The following is a 17437-nucleotide window of genomic DNA, read 5'->3' as shown; positions in this document are numbered from 1 at the left end:
TAAAAAGCTGAAATACTTTTTCTATCAAGACTTTTATTTATCTCACATAAAATTAACCATAACTAAATATTACTGTATTTTTATTATGCATCATTTATATTACCAAAATCTCGAACTCTTATGCTAAATCAGAAAAAGTAAAAATATGGACATTTTCTTGGGATAGTTTCTGCGATTTTCTCGGGAACTTATAAAGACCTTTCACAGTTCTTTGTTCTTTGCAAATCTTAAAAAATATTTTCTCTCCTCCCCCATTTATTTTCTGTGTCCCTTATTTGATTGCTGAGAAACCGCCAGAGAAAAAAAACCCATCTCTTTTAAAGATATTTCTTCTTCTTCCCGTTGTTTCTGCTTTCAGCTTCGAAGCATTTTTCTCAGGAATTTGCGTAGCTTAAAGGTTCGTGTTTTCACTTGTAAAAATTACACATTTAACAATTTATCCTCTCTCTGTTCTTTGTTATGAGCTTGGACTCGTTTATATGAAGTTACGTAGAAGTTTGTAATATGATAAAATGACTGACCCAGTTTTAAAAACTTGATTTTTTTAAAAAAATTCTTCTGGTTTTTCTTTTGGAATGGGTACTTTGTTCTGTGGGTGGATTTTGGTTGAGAATGACAATGATTTGTCAAAGCTTTCACGCGCAATAGTGGTGGTGGCCTGGTGGGTCTTAACATGTTTTCTTAATTGTCTATATCCTTGCAAGTGTGTAAATTGTTTCCTTCGAAACAATACAAATATGTATATTAGTTGGCAATACTGTTTTCAATATATATATGTATATATGTATCTGTCTTCTTTCAATGTGTGTTTTGCCTTTTTCTGGAATGTAATTTTCACAACACTAGTTTCTCTCCAAGCGTGTGTATGTATTTGCAGAACCATTATGTGTGTGTGCCTGATTCTTGATATGTGAGGTTTTAAATTTTTTGGCTCTGTCCTTGAGCTTCAATAATGGTCAAATGGTGAAGGATTTGAGATTTATTTATTTTTATCTCATTAACTCAGAAGAAATTCTAGGACAAATATTCCCAAATTGTATGCCTTTGGTAGCAACAATCATAGAAGAAGTTCTATTACAAATCTCTCTTTCTCTGGTGTTAACTCTTTGCAAAAAAAAATTTCTTTATTTTTGTTAAAAGTTAACTCTTTGCAAAATTCTATAACAAAGTCAAGTCTTTCCATGAATCATGTTGTTATCTTGGTTAACCTTTCATAACAACTGTCAGCAAAATACAAAAACAGGAATCTTTTTGTTTGTTTCTCATTTTTGATTAATAAGCTTGAGGCCAATATGTTACTCTGTGGTATACAATGTTCTCCTGTCCTAGCTTAAGAGAATGCTTTCAAAATATTTAATTTCTTGAGTCAGCAGGATAATTTCTCTAAGTATTTTTCAAGTCTAAACTGGTTCTATTTCTTCTTGGCATCTTACATTATTTCAGGGTCCTTGAGGAAGTGGATTCTTAACTGAGTTGAAAATCGACTAGAGCTTCTTTTATATCCACTGTCCGTTGAAGGAACTCGGGGATATATATTGTCAACATCTGGTCTTTTTATGGAGATAAAATCTGGTCACTCGTCTCCTGTAATGACTGATACTCCACCGATAAGCAACTCAAGATTAACCATTCGTCAGAATAGACTACTATGCTCATCAGCAGCGCTCTCACAGAACAACAATCTTTTGCTAACCGTTCCCAGAAAGAAAACTGGGATTCTTGATGATGTCAAGTCTTGTGGTTGGCTCGATGCAATGAAATCTTCTTCTCCTCCCCCAGCAATACTTAACAAAGATAGCATTAGCAGCGATGCCAGTTACCGCGAATGGACGGTCTGTGTCCCCTTACAGTTTCACTTTTATTACTAAACAGTAAACACAGCTTCCCTGATCTTTTTTATCTTATTTAGCAGCTCAAGTATCCATCAGCTCTTACTAGTTTTGAGAAAATCATGAGTTTTGCAAAAGGGAAAAGAATAGCATTGTTTCTTGATTATGATGGCACACTTTCGCCTATAGTTGAGGAACCTGACTGCGCTTACATGTCTAGTGCTGTAAGTTGTGTTTTAACTTCTCTTTGTTTCAATTTAAATGCTAAAAAAAATCAAAATCTGTGCCATCATCATTAGCCTAATGAATCATCCTGTTTAGATGCGTACTGCGGTGCAAAACGTTGCCAAGTACTTCCCAACCGCGATCATTAGTGGAAGAAGCCGTGATAAGGTAAATCTCTACTTATCCTTCAATTTTCTTCACCAAGAATGTAATAGTCAATAATTTTATTTTTGGTTAAGGTGTGTGAGTTTGTTGGATTGAGTGAACTTTATTACGCCGGAAGCCACGGAATGGACATCATGAGTCCTGCAGGAGAATCTTTAAACCATGAACATCTCAGCCGTACTGTATCAGTTAACGAACAGGTTTTTGTTTTCTTGCTTTGTTTGTTTTCTGCAATGTCGGTTTATTACATCAGATTCTTAGAAATGTGGCAAAATTTCAGGGGAAAGATGTCAATCTATTCCAGCCTGCTAGCGAGTTTCTACCGATGATTGATAAGGTATATTCACAATGCATTTTCTAATGTATAGTTTTAAGTAATAACAAAATCATACCTTTTTTTTTGTGGTAAAAAACACTATCATACTTGATTGTTTATACTCTCAGGTGCTTTGTTCGCTTGTGGAGATTACAAAAGATATCAAAGGGGTGAAAGTAGAAGACAACAAGTTCTGCATCTCTGTGCATTACCGCAATGTAGAAGAAAAGGTTTTTTTTTTTTTTTTCACAGTTCAATAGCCTTGGTTCTCTTAAACGGATACGCTTTTCTTTAATATCTCTTCTGTTTACAGAACTGGACATTGGTTGCACAACGCGTTGAGTATGTCATTAGAACATATCCAAAGCTACGTCTAACACATGGCCGGAAGGTAAAAACAACATCTGAACCTCTCTAGTGTATATTTCAACAAAACAAGTTCGAATAAATTTCAAAAGTTCTGATTTGTATCTTATGGGTTAAAAAGGTTTTAGAGATCCGTCCAGTTATTGACTGGAACAAAGGAAAAGCTGTGACATTTTTACTCGAATCTCTTGGTATGTTAAAATATATTCTCTTCTCTGCTTCTTCTGAACTGAAACTTGGTTTAGCCATTGACACCAAAACATTCTTCAGGCCTAAACAACTGTGATGATGTTCTTCCAATCTATGTCGGGGATGATCGAACAGATGAAGATGCATTTAAGGTTTATTCTTAAATATATAACCCATTTTTTTTGTTAAAAACAGTTCCATATAAAAAGAAATAGTTTTGACTTAAAGTGCAAGTAATGTTAGGTGTTACGAGATGGACCAAACCACGGGTATGGTGTATTAGTCTCTGCTGTGCCTAAAGACACCAATGCCTTTTACTCTCTTCGTGACCCATCCGAGGTAAACTAATAAATCTCTTTACTGAATACTTGAGCCTAAGGTTATGAGTTTGATTTTGCTGCAACATTCAATTTATCTATCAGGTGATGGAGTTTCTGAAATCATTAGTGACATGGAAGAGATCAATGGTTTAATAGAAGAACAAGAAGATGAAGTAGAAGAAAATGGCTGACTATATAATATATATTTATATATATATATGGAAGTTAGAAAATTATTGTTGTTATACAGAGGGAATGGAGAAAGAGATGATGCAAAAGTAAAGCATTTAGTATTCTTTCTTGGTTGGTTTTTTCTTGAAGTTGCTTAACTACAGTTGAGATTTTAATGTAAGGGCGGCGTAGGAAGGAGAGATCACATGAAGGCTTAAAACATGCCGGAGATCCTTTTCCCTATCAATCTCTCATCATCATTTTCCTCTGAAACTGTAAATTCTTCTTTCAGTTCTGGCAACAGTTTATCATATTTACTAAATCCCGGCTTAAATCAAATAATTTGTTTCATTCTGTTTTAACATTTTTATTTAATTTATGTGAAACAATGAGTTATGTAGTTGTAGGATAAATTGCCACATAATGTTCTCACTCAATCAAAATTAAGCAGATTTAGTTTTGCAGAGAAAATAAAAGAAGTTATAACTTGTTGATTGATTGAGATATTTGTCAAGTTTAAAGTCTTATAGTCTTGTGGCATGCAACTTCGATCTACTTTAACTTTATAATAGCATTTAAAGGTAATTTAGTCCAACTCATTGTTATTTTTTCCTCAGAAATAAAGATTGCTATTTTTTAAAAACAATGAAGATTGCTATCTTTCCTCTATATTTAGATAAGAAATAGCAATAGACATTTAAAGTGATGCTATTATAGGGGAATAGATGGGAGCACACTCCATCTCTATTCTAGAGGAAAAAAATAGCAATATACATTGGAGATGGTCTAACTTAGTAGATGTCAGTCCTCTTGGATGGTAACGTTTAAATCATGATTCAAAAATACTAAATGATTTTCTAACAAAGCAATTAGAATTTCCAGAAAGTACAGTTGACAATTTGTAGTTATAAAAAATAATACAAGGTTTTTCTTCGTATGTTTAATTATAATTGGCAGCTTTATTCTGATGTTTTAATTCTCCATATATATAGAATTTATTTAGTAGATTGTGGGGTTTGTTAATCGTTAGAAGTTAGCTACAATCAGAAGTACCCGTATTATCTACAAGAGCTTATGGGGTGAATGACATGATGTCAAACGAGTTAATCTATATGGGGCATGCATATTCTGTATATTGAAATCTCATTTTCTAATTTTGATATATGAGGCTCCTCTCTCATTTAAGACGTAAACATAATTAGTTTTAACTTTTATTGGATCACATAACTTTCTGTGTCAAAAGTGTTGAGCATATGCTTTTCTGAAGAAGTGATTCACGGAGACAATAAAGAAGCTAACAATTTTTAAGATAATGGAGACGTAGGCACTCTTGAATCTCAATAACAGTGAGTACATTACTAACTAGACAAATGTAGTGGGAACTGGAAGTCAAAGATGATAGCGAGGCTCTTTAGATTTTTCTCCTAAATGGCTTGTTAGTTTTAGGGATTTCATGAACTTAATGTAAAACTCATGGTATATCAGGATGGCTTGTAATATTAAAATCTAAAGTAATTAAATAGAACCTAGATTTTTTAGATTCATAAACTTAATGTCAAACTGATAATGTCAGACTCATGGTATTCACGATTTCTACACCAAGATGGCTTGTAATAAGAGGACTTGTAATATTAGGATCTAAAGTAATTAACTAGAACCGAGGATCATAGGACAATCAAGAGACATGAGAGTGTAATTACGATTAACGGAACCTGAATTCTGTTGGACTAAATACATGTGGATCGAACCTGATGAATCATGCTATTTTTGAGTGCCACCTGCTGTGTAGGCATGAGCATTATCAAAAACACATTCGCATCTGAATATTTTCCTAGTCTAAGTGTCTATGCCAATATTTACTATTTTTTTGCTGGCGAAAAATTAGTATTGAAGACCCTGACATTGATGGAAATCCTTATCTTTGGGTAAAATATGGTACTTATGGAAAGCCAGAAATGATAAGTTATTCAGAAGAATCGACAGATATCCACATAACTTATCAGACATGCGGAAAAAGAATGCTTAGCATGGTGTGAGGCAAATTCATCAGTTTCAGTTTCTGAACAAATCCCATATACTATTTATTCACAAGTCATATGCTTACATAATATATGTCTGGTGGATGGTTTTTGGAACCCTACATCGCAATTAGTTGTTGATGGGTCTTGAAGGATACATCCGGAAAAATCCAACTTATGGGTACCATAAATCAAAGAACGAGAGAATCAACGTTGCATTCAGAGCTAGAAACTCTAAGCTGTGCAATGTAAAACATGCTTTGTCACTCTCTGCCTACCAGGTTTTGAACCATATTGAAAACATTGTTAACAAAGATTGGGAAGCGTCTAGTGTGGCCAAATTTTTCTACGGAGCTAAAAGAGATAACAGTTTTGCAAAGGATATTTCATCATTTCAAGCTTATCTATATTCATTGATCTCATAATGTAATTGTGGATTCTTTAGCTAGAATTGCAAGATTATCCCATAAGAAACTGTTATTTGTTGGTTTCTATTCCGATATAGTTACATGTGTCACTTCAAAGTTTGAGTAATAGAGTGGTCTTTCGTTGTCAAAAAGAAAACTTTTGCCAACAGGTTTAAAATACAAAATTTAATTAATTTTAAAAAATTTGAATTTCTGGTTTGTTTAAAATTACAGTAACCTTCATTTTTAAGTTTTTAATTTATTTGAATTATTATTTTTTATTTGAATTCTTTTTATTATAGTTGATTTTAAATTATTTTAATTTTATTTTACTAATTTTGTTGATTAATTACTAATAATTTTGTAAAAGTAAATCATTCTTTTTTACCAGGAAATGAACATAATCGATCATACTATTGATGTGATGAATAAACAACTTAGTTTCAAGGTTTAATCTGTTACTAAAATTAGTTTTACTGTTTGAAGTTTTAAATGTCCAAATGAAATGTTTAAAGTGCTAATTTTAACCAAATTCATGGTTTAAAATGTTATGTTCCCTTCTTCATCTATACTAATTTTCCAAACTTTGTATATGATCCAAAAACTCATTGCTTTAAAGTTACAAAAGGTCATTGCTTTGTATTTTTTTCATGCATTTGAATAAATAACCTTTATCAAAAAGATGGTACATAAAAGTATTTTATAACTTTTACTAGACATGCTTTGGTATGAAGATACAATTATACAATTGCAATTTGTTCAATAAAACCCGGGCCATATCTGAAACCCGTCAACACCTGAAAGTCCCACATGCACAATTATGAGAATTTGATTCTGTAAGTTAATACTAGGCGACACCATTAGACAGTATATAACTGATTAAGCATAATAATCCGGATTAACGAGGTGTAGCTCCATTTTTCAAAAGATTACGAGACTTTTCTTCATGGGAAACTGCATATATTTCAGATTACTAAGTATATTTACAAATGTGAAATGTGAGCCAGAGTGGAGACACGTGCATTCGTTCAAACGTGCGCCTTACGTAAAGATAGGTCATAGGTTGGTGCTTGGGGACTTGATCTACGGCATGATTAACCCGGTCTCTTAGCCGGATTTCTTAACTCATGATTTGATATTTTTTTGTTTTTCTTTTTACACTTTTCGACTAAAAGACAACTCTTATATTTCTTATTTAAGAGACGGTTCTTAACTTTTCTTAGTTCAAATCTAAAAAAAATTAAGAGATATCTCTTATCCGAAATTAAGAACTCCAATTAAGAGATTGGAGTTAATGATGGTCTTCTCTCACGCTCACACAAATCACTTTAGTCCCGTACAAACAAAAAGCATATTTTGTTAGCTTACCATATCTTCCGTATCATTTCACACGTTTTCCTAAAATGTATTCCCTCAGCTTCCTCCATTCATAAAATAGGATTTTTAGATTTTTATTTTGTTTCAATTTTATTTACATTTTTGTATATATTTTTAAGAACATTAATTGAAAATATTTAAATTAATTGAATACTATTGGTTAATATTTATTAAAAACACATGATAAAAAAACTAATTATAAATATTTATTATATTTTTAATATGTGTGAATAATATATAAAAAAATTAGTTGAGAAGAAGGCAAAGAGTAACTAACTTTTAGTATAATCTAGTTACACAAATAAAATAGTGTTTCCGGCTTCAGCCTTTTTATCGTTGAAATATTTTAATAAACATTGAACGTTCTTCACAAGCTATGTGATTGTACATATTTATTTATATGATTTTGTCTGAAAATTAAGATTTGAATATACATAACTATTATTTTTCTAACGATTCATTAGTAAGAGCTTATTAGTCGACATGTGGTCAGTGTCATGTGTTAAAGTTGAGAGATTCAAAATTTTAAAATAATAGTTAATAATCACTATATAAGAAGGCCAAGCCATGTTTGGATATTGCCATTGACGTGACTCAAATCAGAGAGTTACGGCACAGCCAAATATCAAATTGGCTGAAAACGCCATACAAATAGAAGGTTTGTTTGTTTTTTTACTCACATAAATTAGCACTATATCAATATTTATGGCATTCCCTATTATGCTGAGCGGTTTCACTAACTACCAACTTGTACGTACAACTCAATAATATTGTGAGCCGAGTGTGCAACTTTTTGGTTTCAGGTGAGCTAAGCTAAGAGAACCAAATATGAGTTTGTGCTCTGATCTCTGCGACAAATTAGACGAGAATGTTTTGGAAGAGTTGGCGTCCAATGTGAAGCAAGTACAAGACAATGTATTGGAGGAGATACTCACACTTAATGCTGGAACTGAGTATCTTAGGCGTTTTCTCCATGGGAGTTCTGATAAGGAGCTTTTTAAAAAAAACGTTCCCGTGACGACATACGAAGATGTAAAGCTTTATATCGACCGTGTTGCAAATGGAGAGCCCTTTGATGTTATTTCTGGGAAACCCATTACCGGTTTCCTACTAAGGTAGTCTCTTGTTGTATAAAGCAACTTTACCCACTGGCAACTGATTAATTATTTATGTGATCAAACTTATGTTTGAGAGTCTTAATTCTCTAGTTTTTTTTATTGTAGTTCCGGAACTTCTGGAGGAAAACGGAAGATGTTTCCTCGTAACAACAAATACTTGGAAAACTTGAAATTCATCTATTTTTACCGCTCGCTCGTTATAACCAAGTAATAATGGAAACATGTGTGTCTTGTTTTAGTAAACAATAATGTATTTGTAAATTATATGATAAATTATTCTTTTGGATTCATAGGCATATCGATGGTCTTGAGCATGGAAAGGGAATGGTGTTTAACTTTTGTACACCAGAGCAGAATACTCCCTCTGGTTTGCCAGCTTCGTCTGCGACGACGAGCTTCTTCAAGAGTGATTACTTCAAGAACCGACCATCATATTGGCATTGGTCATTCACAAGTCCTGACGAAGTCATATTGTGTTCAGACAACAAACAGAGTTTGTATTGTCATCTCCTGTGTGGTATAGTTCAAAGAGACGAGGTTGTGAAGGTTGGTGCCGCCTTTGTTTCTATCTTGGTCCGTGCAATTACTTTTCTTGAAAAATTTTGGAAAGAAATTTGCACTAATATCCGTTGTGGTCATCTTAGCGAATGGATCACTGATATTAGCTGTAGGGATTCTGTATCAAAGATCCTTGGAGAACCTAATCCTGAATTGGCTGATCTCATCGAAAATGAATGCAACCAAAAATCATGGGAAGGTATAATTCCAAGACTTTGGCCTAAAACCAAATTCATCGAAAGCATTGCGACAGGCCAAATGGCTCAGCACATCCCAACATTAAAGTTTTACTCTAACAATCTGCCTTTGATTTCTTCAAGTTATGTTTCTTCGGAAACTATGTTTGGGATTAACATGAATCCTTTGTGCAAACCACAAGACGTGTCATACACATTTATGCCTAACTTCTCATATTTCGAGTTCTTACTTGTTGACGCGGGTGACAAAGTAGAAATTGTTGATCTTGTGGATGTCAAGTTAGGGAGCCATTACGAGCCGTTGGTCACAAATCATTCTGGTTAGTCAAATGTTTACGTGGAGAAAATGTATATATATATTATCATCTCAACTAAGATATTAATATTGTTTCTTTTTTGCTAGGCCTACACAGACATAAGATGGGTGATGTTTTACAAGTGACTGGATTTTACAATAGTGCACCTCAGTTTAGGTTTGTGCGGAGAGGAAATTTGGTTCTGAGCGTTCATTTGGAGATAACTACAGATGAAGATCTTTTAAATGCGGTGACACATGCAAAGATGGTTCTTGAATCATCAAATTTGATGTTGATTGACTTTACAAGCTATGCTGATGTATCTACTACTCCCGGTCATTATGTTCTGTACTGGGAACTCAAAGGAAAATACAACAATGACATTGCTGAAATTGATAACAAGGTTTTAGTAGAATGTTGTTACGTGGTGGAAGAGTCCTTGAACAATTTTTACAAAGAATTTAGGAGCAAAGACGGATCAATTGGAGCTCTAGAGATAAGGGTGGTGCAACAAGGAACTTTCGATTCTCTTATGGAGTTTTTCATTACCCAAGGTGCTTCTTCAACTCAATACAAGACACCCATTTGCATCAAATCTTCCGAGGCATTAGCGATCTTAGAAGAAAAAGTTCGATCTAGGTTCTTTACCGATAAGGTTCCCTTTCTTTAGACTTTTCGTCATGATTTTTATCATTTTGCATGCGTTGAAATAAAGTTTGTGGAAAATACCATGAGAGGAGACAAAACTCATGCTTTTCAATCTTATTTTGAAGTATACTTTTCATATAACTAGTATTTTATTAATAAAACCCGATCACAATGACTGATGTCATATAGTTTTTCATAGAGATTACACAAAGTGCAAAACTTTAAGAAACACAAAAGAGAAAAAGATATAAAATGTAGCGCTTTGATATATATTCCATTTTGAAAGATTAAATTTGCCACACACACACTTCTGTTATTGAGCATGAAGAAAATGGAGTGAGTGAGTGAGTGAAAACAATATCGAAAATATCCTGACATCACACGAGATGTTGAAATAGAATGCGTGTGCTCATCATGTTTCAATGTATTTTCAAGAATTTACTTAAGACAACCAAAAATCACCTAGACATATAATTTAAGAAATAATTTTTCAAATTTTGCTTGTCATCTCTACAATCACCGTCACTAAGGCTATGTACAATAGTTGTATAAATTCAACATTCTAATTTACATTTTTTCACAATCCACATCATCTTCTCTTTCTTCCACCTATTAATTCAACACATATACAAATTTTGTCTCTACAATGGTTTTGTTTAAGAAAATTCAACACTACAACCTATATTCTTATTTATGTAACTTAATAGCTATATATTAATTCAAAATGGACTGTAATTAAAGTAAATATTTTAAAATGACATAGTTTTAATAATTTTTATTTTATATTTTTATTCTTTACTATTTTCAGAAAATAATATTTACATAATATTTTTTAAACAAATATGAAATGACATAATTAAGTTCATAATTAATATTAGTAAAATAGAAATTATAGGAAAAAATTGACATTTTTAATATTCTATATCCAAATGAAATGAAACTAGTATTTATTTATAGATCATTAAAAATACTAAGTGTTAGTATCATTTTTATTTTAAATTATTTTATTATAAATCAATTAAGTTTAAATTATTGGGTGAAAATAAAGAGGAACAAAAACTAGATAACCAATGATAATATTATTTTTATGTTTTAAAATACTTATGAGTGGATAAGACGTAATATGTGATATATAAATAAATATATATTTTTGGGTTGCTATAACATGATTTTTCTTTGGGAAACTGCCATAAATACAATATTCATAGTATTACTTTTCATATTTACATTAACCACTTTTATCCTTACTTTTAACGAAGGATAAAATATATTTATATCTATAGGATTAACTAATATAGACTTATGGTTTAGAGTTGAGGGTGAGATAGGGTTTTTGGAATGTGAAATTCAGGATTCTAATAAATATATAAATAAATATTAAAAAATATTAAAAAATTATAAAATAGTTTGAAACATAATTTTCGATTTTCATTTAGAAAAATTGTTTTAGTAATAAAAATTATATAATTATAAAAATAGAATTAAATAATATTTCGAAAATTGTAAATGTTATTATATTTTATTTCTTTTATTATATTATTTCCTATATATCAATGATAATCTATGATTTATTACCATATAAAAACTTACCAAAAATATAAATCAACACTAAATTTAAATGTCAATGTCATAATTAATTTCAAGACATGTCTTCATTATTAGTATGCCGCGTCATCATTTTTTTCAAAATTATGGTGATGACAAATGATCACTTCTCAAATGATGTTTAGGGACTAGGGGATGTATTCAACTTTTCCTATATTTTTTATTTAATAAATTCTCTTGTAATAATCAAACCAATCTAAGTTCATAATTTTATAAATATTTTAAAATGATAATGTAAATTATCTAACTTCACTATCTAATTAATGTATTAATTGATGTTCTTTATCTTTTTATTTAAGAGATATATGTTTGGATCTAAACCAAAATTTTCTCTAGTAACAACCAAACCAATCATTAAACAAACTGGAGTTAAAATAAAAGACTTCTCAGAGTTGTGGATTGAAAATAATCTCATTGGCACTGAAAGCATTAGAAATTAGAAATAGTTAAAACTCATAAAATATCAATAAAATAACAGTAACCAATAAACATCGTATATTATCAATAATTTAGATTTTTGAAATTATGGCACATAAAACAAAAAGAGTAAACATGTATTGTTCATAGATAATATAATGACAATTATGTATATAAATATAATTTAAGAAAAAATAATTATTATATTATCGCTATAGTTTCTTAATATCCCTTTATTAAATATTTTGAATATAATGAAAAATCATCAAATAAATCACTAAAATTGTTTATTAAAACTAATGACTCAACCTAAAATCATCGAGAACATGACAAAACATCAAAATCATATTTTAAATAGTCGTATAAATTTTTTAATATCTCTTTATTAATTATTTCAAATATAATGAAAAAATCATCAAATAAATCATTAAAATTGTTTATTGAACTAATGACTCCGCCTAAAGTCATGAAAAACATTTAAAATCAGAAAAAAAAATCACTTCTTAAACAGATAAATTATTTCAAATATAATGAAAAATCACTAAATAAATCAATAAAATGTTTATTAAAACCAGTGACTTCAAAGTAAATTATTTCGAGTATAAATAAAATGCTGAAATCTATACTATTAAAATAGAAGTTATGACTTCTTTTATGCGTGATTTTTTTATTTGGACCATCTTTACAAAAATTATTAACTTTTACATAACTTCATTATAATATCTTTTAATATTTTTATTTTTATTTGAAATACTAATAAAATATCTTAAGTAAATGTCTAACAAAATATTTTAAATATATTTTTAAAAATATTTTCTAAATTAGTTAACTACAATTTTAGTTATCACAAACTATAATTAGAAACTAAATTTTAGTTTAGTTTTAATTGTAAACAAAAATTAATAGTTATATAAAATACTTTTAATAATATTTTAATGATAATAAAAAAATTAAATTGATTTATTTTTCAAAGTTAAATTTAAGAAATATTTTAAAAGATGCTTTTAAAAATAAATATTCATTTCTATTTCTGATTTCTGATTTAAAATAAAAAATATCTTATCTATTTAGCACATAAATTATGACTTATTTTCATATGTGATTTTTTTTTTTAATTTAGACCGCTTAGAAATCAAACCTTTAAATGCTTTTACCATGTAATACAATTAATTTACACATCTCTTCATAGATGAAACATTTGATTTTTATTCATATCTTATATATAAGACTTTGGTCAACTGTTATTAACCAATTCGGTTTATTATCTAAACAACTATACTAAATTAGTTTAATTAATCACTATATATCAAATTCTCTATTATGTAACAATACTGATTTAAATAATTTTTGTTTTATTTTGAAAACATTATTATGTAACAATACTAATTTACATAAATTTTTTTTATTTCTAAATTTGAAATATATTTGGAAATTAAATTAAGTTAAACCTACATAATAGAGAATTTGGTATATAGTGATTAATTAAATTAAATATTGTTACAAAATTACAAAAATTATAAACTTTATAGTAACAATATTATTAGCCGCACAAATATTATTATAAAATTAGATAATATATAACACCAAATTATATAATTTATTGATATATTTTATTGCATAACCTGAAATATTTTAGTATTAAAAAAGATCCGCACAACGGTTGTGCGAATCAAGATCTAGTTGTTTATTAAAACTAACAACATAGCCTAAAATTATAGAAACCACGATAGATAAGCAAAATTATTTGTTAAATAATAGTATAGATAGATCACATAGTTAAAGAAATGAATGCTTTACTCAACCAACAACAATTAACAAGATGGTAACACATATGGTATATAATCAAAAAAAATAAAGAAAAGGTAAACAAAAATCTAAGAGAATCATTACGTTTTGAGTAAGTTATCCAATTTCACAACCACTTCTATATAGACAAGATATGAATAATTGACAAGTTATACGGACCGGTTAACCAGTAAGATTAAAAACGCGTTTATGGACTAATACAGAAAGAAGAAAATAAAATCATCATTTGCCAGAGAAGCAGTTTCACAAAGTGCACACTCTTCATCTTCTTTTTCTTCTCGGTAATGTTCTCTTCGTAGAGGAAGAAGATCAACGAAGCATAAGCGAAACCTATCCTCCTTACCTAAGCCACATCATAAAAATGGCGGCTGCTTATTTCTTCTCGCGGTTTACTACATTCCCTTTCCTCTTTTCCTTGGCTCTTCTCTGTGGATTTTCTCTAGCCGGCGATCCTTCCGTCTCCTACGTGTTTGAAGTCTCGTACATCACTGCTTCTCCTCTCGGCGTTCCTCAACAGGTTTCGTTTAGCTTATTATATACGGGTTTTCGTTCTCTCTAGTGCAGCTTTTCACTATTAAACTTGTTAAAAACTATATGGCTCTTGTCATATCAGTCACATTTATTTTACTGCGACAAATTAGTTCCACAAAAAAAACTTTTAATTTCATTGTAATTTCTTCCTCTTACGCGTTTTCATAAGGAAAGATGATTTGCTTCGTTTTCAGTTTATCGTATCAGATTATGTTACAGAATCACTATTTTATCTTTGATATTCGATCAAAGGCAACAATCATTGAATGTTGGTTGATTTTTATGATGAATATGTAATTGGCTCTAGGGGATGGTAGGAGCCTATGAGCCTGAACGTCTTAGTCATTCAGAAAAAAAAAAAAAAATGTAATTACATCCACAGTGTTAATAGATATTGTTCCTTGCAGGTTATAGCTATCAATGGGAAATTTCCAGGCCCTGTGATTAATGTGACCACAAACTACAATGTTGATGTTAATGTTTTCAATCGTTTGGATGAGCCTTTTCTATTCACCTGGTGATCATTATTAACATTCTTATCTCTTCTTCTCTGATTCAGTGCAACAGAGTTTACTAACATTGTGTCTTGCTTGAACAATTCTGTTAAGGAATGGGATCGAGATGCGGGGTGAATCGTGGCAAGACGGTGTTCTTGGCACAAACTGTCCCATCCCTCCGAACTGGAACTTCACTTACAGCTTTCAAGTGAAAGATCAAATCGGAAGTTTTTTCTATTTCCCCTCACTTAACCTTCAGAGAGCTTCTGGTGGTTTTGGACCAATCATAATCAATAACCGGGATCGTATTCCTATCCCGTTCAATGAGCCAGATGGCGAAATCAGCTTTATGATTGGCGATTGGTATACTCAGAACCATACAGTAAGTCCACCCAATTGGTGTGGTGTTTATTCACTTTTTATTATATGTTCCAACGGTTTTATTACATCGGTGAAAACTTTGTTGCTTCATAGGCTTTAAGGGGTGTACTTGACTCTGGTGAAGAACTTGGGATGCCTGATGGAGTCCTCATCAATGGGAAAGGTCCTTACAAGTACACTAGCAGTGTACCTGATGGAATCCAGTATGAAACCATTAATGTTGATCCAGGTTAATATCTTTGAGAGTTCTCTATTGTCTGAGTAGTTTTTTTTTATTCATCCGTGTTACATTGTTGCAGGGAAAACATACAGGATCCGTGTTCACAATGTTGGTACCTCGACAAGCTTGAACTTCAGGATTCAGAACCACAAAATGCTCTTAGTTGAAACTGAGGGTCACTACAACTTGCAAACAAACTTCACCGATTTCGATATCCATGTGGGACAGTCTTATTCATTCTTGGTCACCATGGACCAAAACGCCTCAAGTGACTACTACATTGTGGCGAGTGCAAGGTTTGTCAATGAAACAGCGTGGCAAAGAGTCACAGGTGTTGGCGTTCTCCATTATTCCAATTCCAAAGGACAGGCTTCTGGTCCTCTTCCAGTTCCAGCGACTGATGTTTCTCAACCTTGGTCTGTAATGAACCAACAAAGAGCCATAAGGTATGTCTACAACACCCCTTCAAGCAAATGGATATTTTAAACTTAGACGTTTACATGTAAACTTGATCTTTTTTTCATGTGCAGGCAAAACACAACTGCAAGTGGTGCTCGTCCAAATCCGCAGGGATCATATCACTACGGAGAGATAAACATCACAGACACATACATCTTGAGGAGTATGCCTCCAACCAAAATCAATGGGTCAGTTCATGCTACGCTTAATGGGATTTCATTTCTGAACCCAATCACGCCCATGAGGCTTGCGGATAAGCATAAAGTGAACGGAGTTTATAAACTGGATTTCCCAGAGAGACCTGCTGACAATATACCTCCACGTTTGGAGAGTTCTATCATCAACGCGACATACAAAGGCTTTATTCAAATTATCTTCCAGAACAATGACACCAAAGTCCAGAGCTTCCATATTGATGGATACTCGTTTTACGTTGTTGCGTAAGAAAATCATGACATACTTTCTTTATTTACATTTTTTTAACAGTTTTAGTTGCTCTGACTTGACTTTTTAAAATCTGGTGTTCCAGGATGGACTTTGGTAACTGGACTGAAGACAAAAAAGGCTCTTATAATAATTGGGATGCAGCATCAAGAAGCACGGTTGAGGTTGATTCACATTTGCAATCTGTCTCTCTGTATGGTAAATTTTGTCAGGAGGTTTACTTACATGTTTTGTTTTTGTTTTAATGTTTTGCTTCAGGTTTACCCAGGGGCATGGACTGCAGTACTTCTTTCCCTCGATAATGCCGGAGTTTGGAACATCAGAGTTCAGAATCTTGACAGATGGTATCTTGGCCAAGAAACATACATGCGAATCATAAACCCCGAGGAGAACGGTAGCACAGAAATGGATCAGCCTGGAAATGCTCTTTACTGTGGTGCTCTCAAGAGCATGCAGAAGTAAGCACACTGACCTCTCATTTCCTCTCATATCACCTTTGATGATGATCTGAATATCCTAAGCACTCTTCTCTTTGGTTATCTCCTGCAGGGACCAGATCCATAGCTCTGCAACATCAATATTAAATGGAAAGTGGAATCTAGTTTTCAGCTTGGTGATGGTTCTGCTCGCCTTGGTTCCAGTATTTTTCTGTTAGATCTGATCTCTCATTGGTGAAATTGTATGATACAAACTGTTGGGCTTCTTTTTTCTTCTTCTTTGATTTCATTGATTGTTTGTTTATGTACTTCTCATTATCCGAAATAACTTCAGATTGGCTTGCTTTGTGTCTAAAGCATTGTAGTTTGTGTCTTCTACATTATTTCTACAATTACTAAGCAATGCTTAAAAGTAGAGATGGACAAAACAAAAGTCTCGT

At 31.6% G+C, this 17437-nt stretch overlaps 3 protein-coding genes across 4 annotated transcripts; all 3 read left to right on the top strand.

Annotated features, from left to right (window-relative positions):
• Window positions 1-71: 71 nt before the first annotated feature.
• On the top strand, window positions 72-3937 carry LOC106415615 (trehalose-phosphate phosphatase A). Of its 2 annotated transcripts, none has more exons than XM_048754433.1 (12): window positions 72-397; window positions 1444-1832; window positions 1910-2053; window positions 2151-2222; window positions 2294-2419; window positions 2500-2556; window positions 2664-2765; window positions 2849-2926; window positions 3023-3092; window positions 3172-3242; window positions 3334-3429; window positions 3513-3937. In XM_048754433.1, exons 2-12 carry the CDS (start codon window positions 1557-1559, stop codon window positions 3561-3563), a joined length of 1143 nt encoding a protein of 380 aa, XP_048610390.1. In that variant the 5' UTR covers window positions 72-397; window positions 1444-1556; the 3' UTR covers window positions 3564-3937. The 2 variants fall into 2 exon arrangements, with proteins under 2 accessions (XP_048610390.1, XP_013711823.2); XM_013856369.3 differs by having other exon boundaries at window positions 78-397; window positions 1913-2053.
• A 2497-nt stretch (window positions 3938-6434) lies between these two features.
• LOC125585416 (4-substituted benzoates-glutamate ligase GH3.12) lies at window positions 6435-11519 on the top strand. Its single transcript, XM_048754431.1, has 4 exons — window positions 6435-8498; window positions 8607-8708; window positions 8795-9576; window positions 9660-11519. Exons 1-4 carry the CDS (start codon window positions 8212-8214, stop codon window positions 10220-10222), a joined length of 1734 nt encoding a protein of 577 aa, XP_048610388.1. The 5' UTR covers window positions 6435-8211; the 3' UTR covers window positions 10223-11519.
• Window positions 11520-13977: 2458 nt separating this feature from the next.
• LOC106414350 (monocopper oxidase-like protein SKS2) lies at window positions 13978-17338 on the top strand. The gene is made up of 9 exons (XM_013855019.3): window positions 13978-14545; window positions 14967-15076; window positions 15168-15438; window positions 15531-15666; window positions 15737-16103; window positions 16188-16556; window positions 16646-16724; window positions 16819-17018; window positions 17110-17338. The coding sequence occupies exons 1-9, from the start codon at window positions 14390-14392 to the stop codon at window positions 17213-17215; spliced, it is 1794 nt and encodes a 597-aa protein (XP_013710473.2). The 5' UTR covers window positions 13978-14389; the 3' UTR covers window positions 17216-17338.
• Window positions 17339-17437: the final 99 nt, after the last annotated feature.

Source organism: Brassica napus, chromosome A2 (assembly GCF_020379485.1).
Source record: "Brassica napus cultivar Da-Ae chromosome A2, Da-Ae, whole genome shotgun sequence".
Taxonomy (NCBI): domain Eukaryota; kingdom Viridiplantae; phylum Streptophyta; class Magnoliopsida; order Brassicales; family Brassicaceae; genus Brassica; species Brassica napus.
The sequence above is the reverse complement of the archived record's forward strand: the minus strand, read 5'-3'. Positions and strand labels throughout refer to the sequence as shown.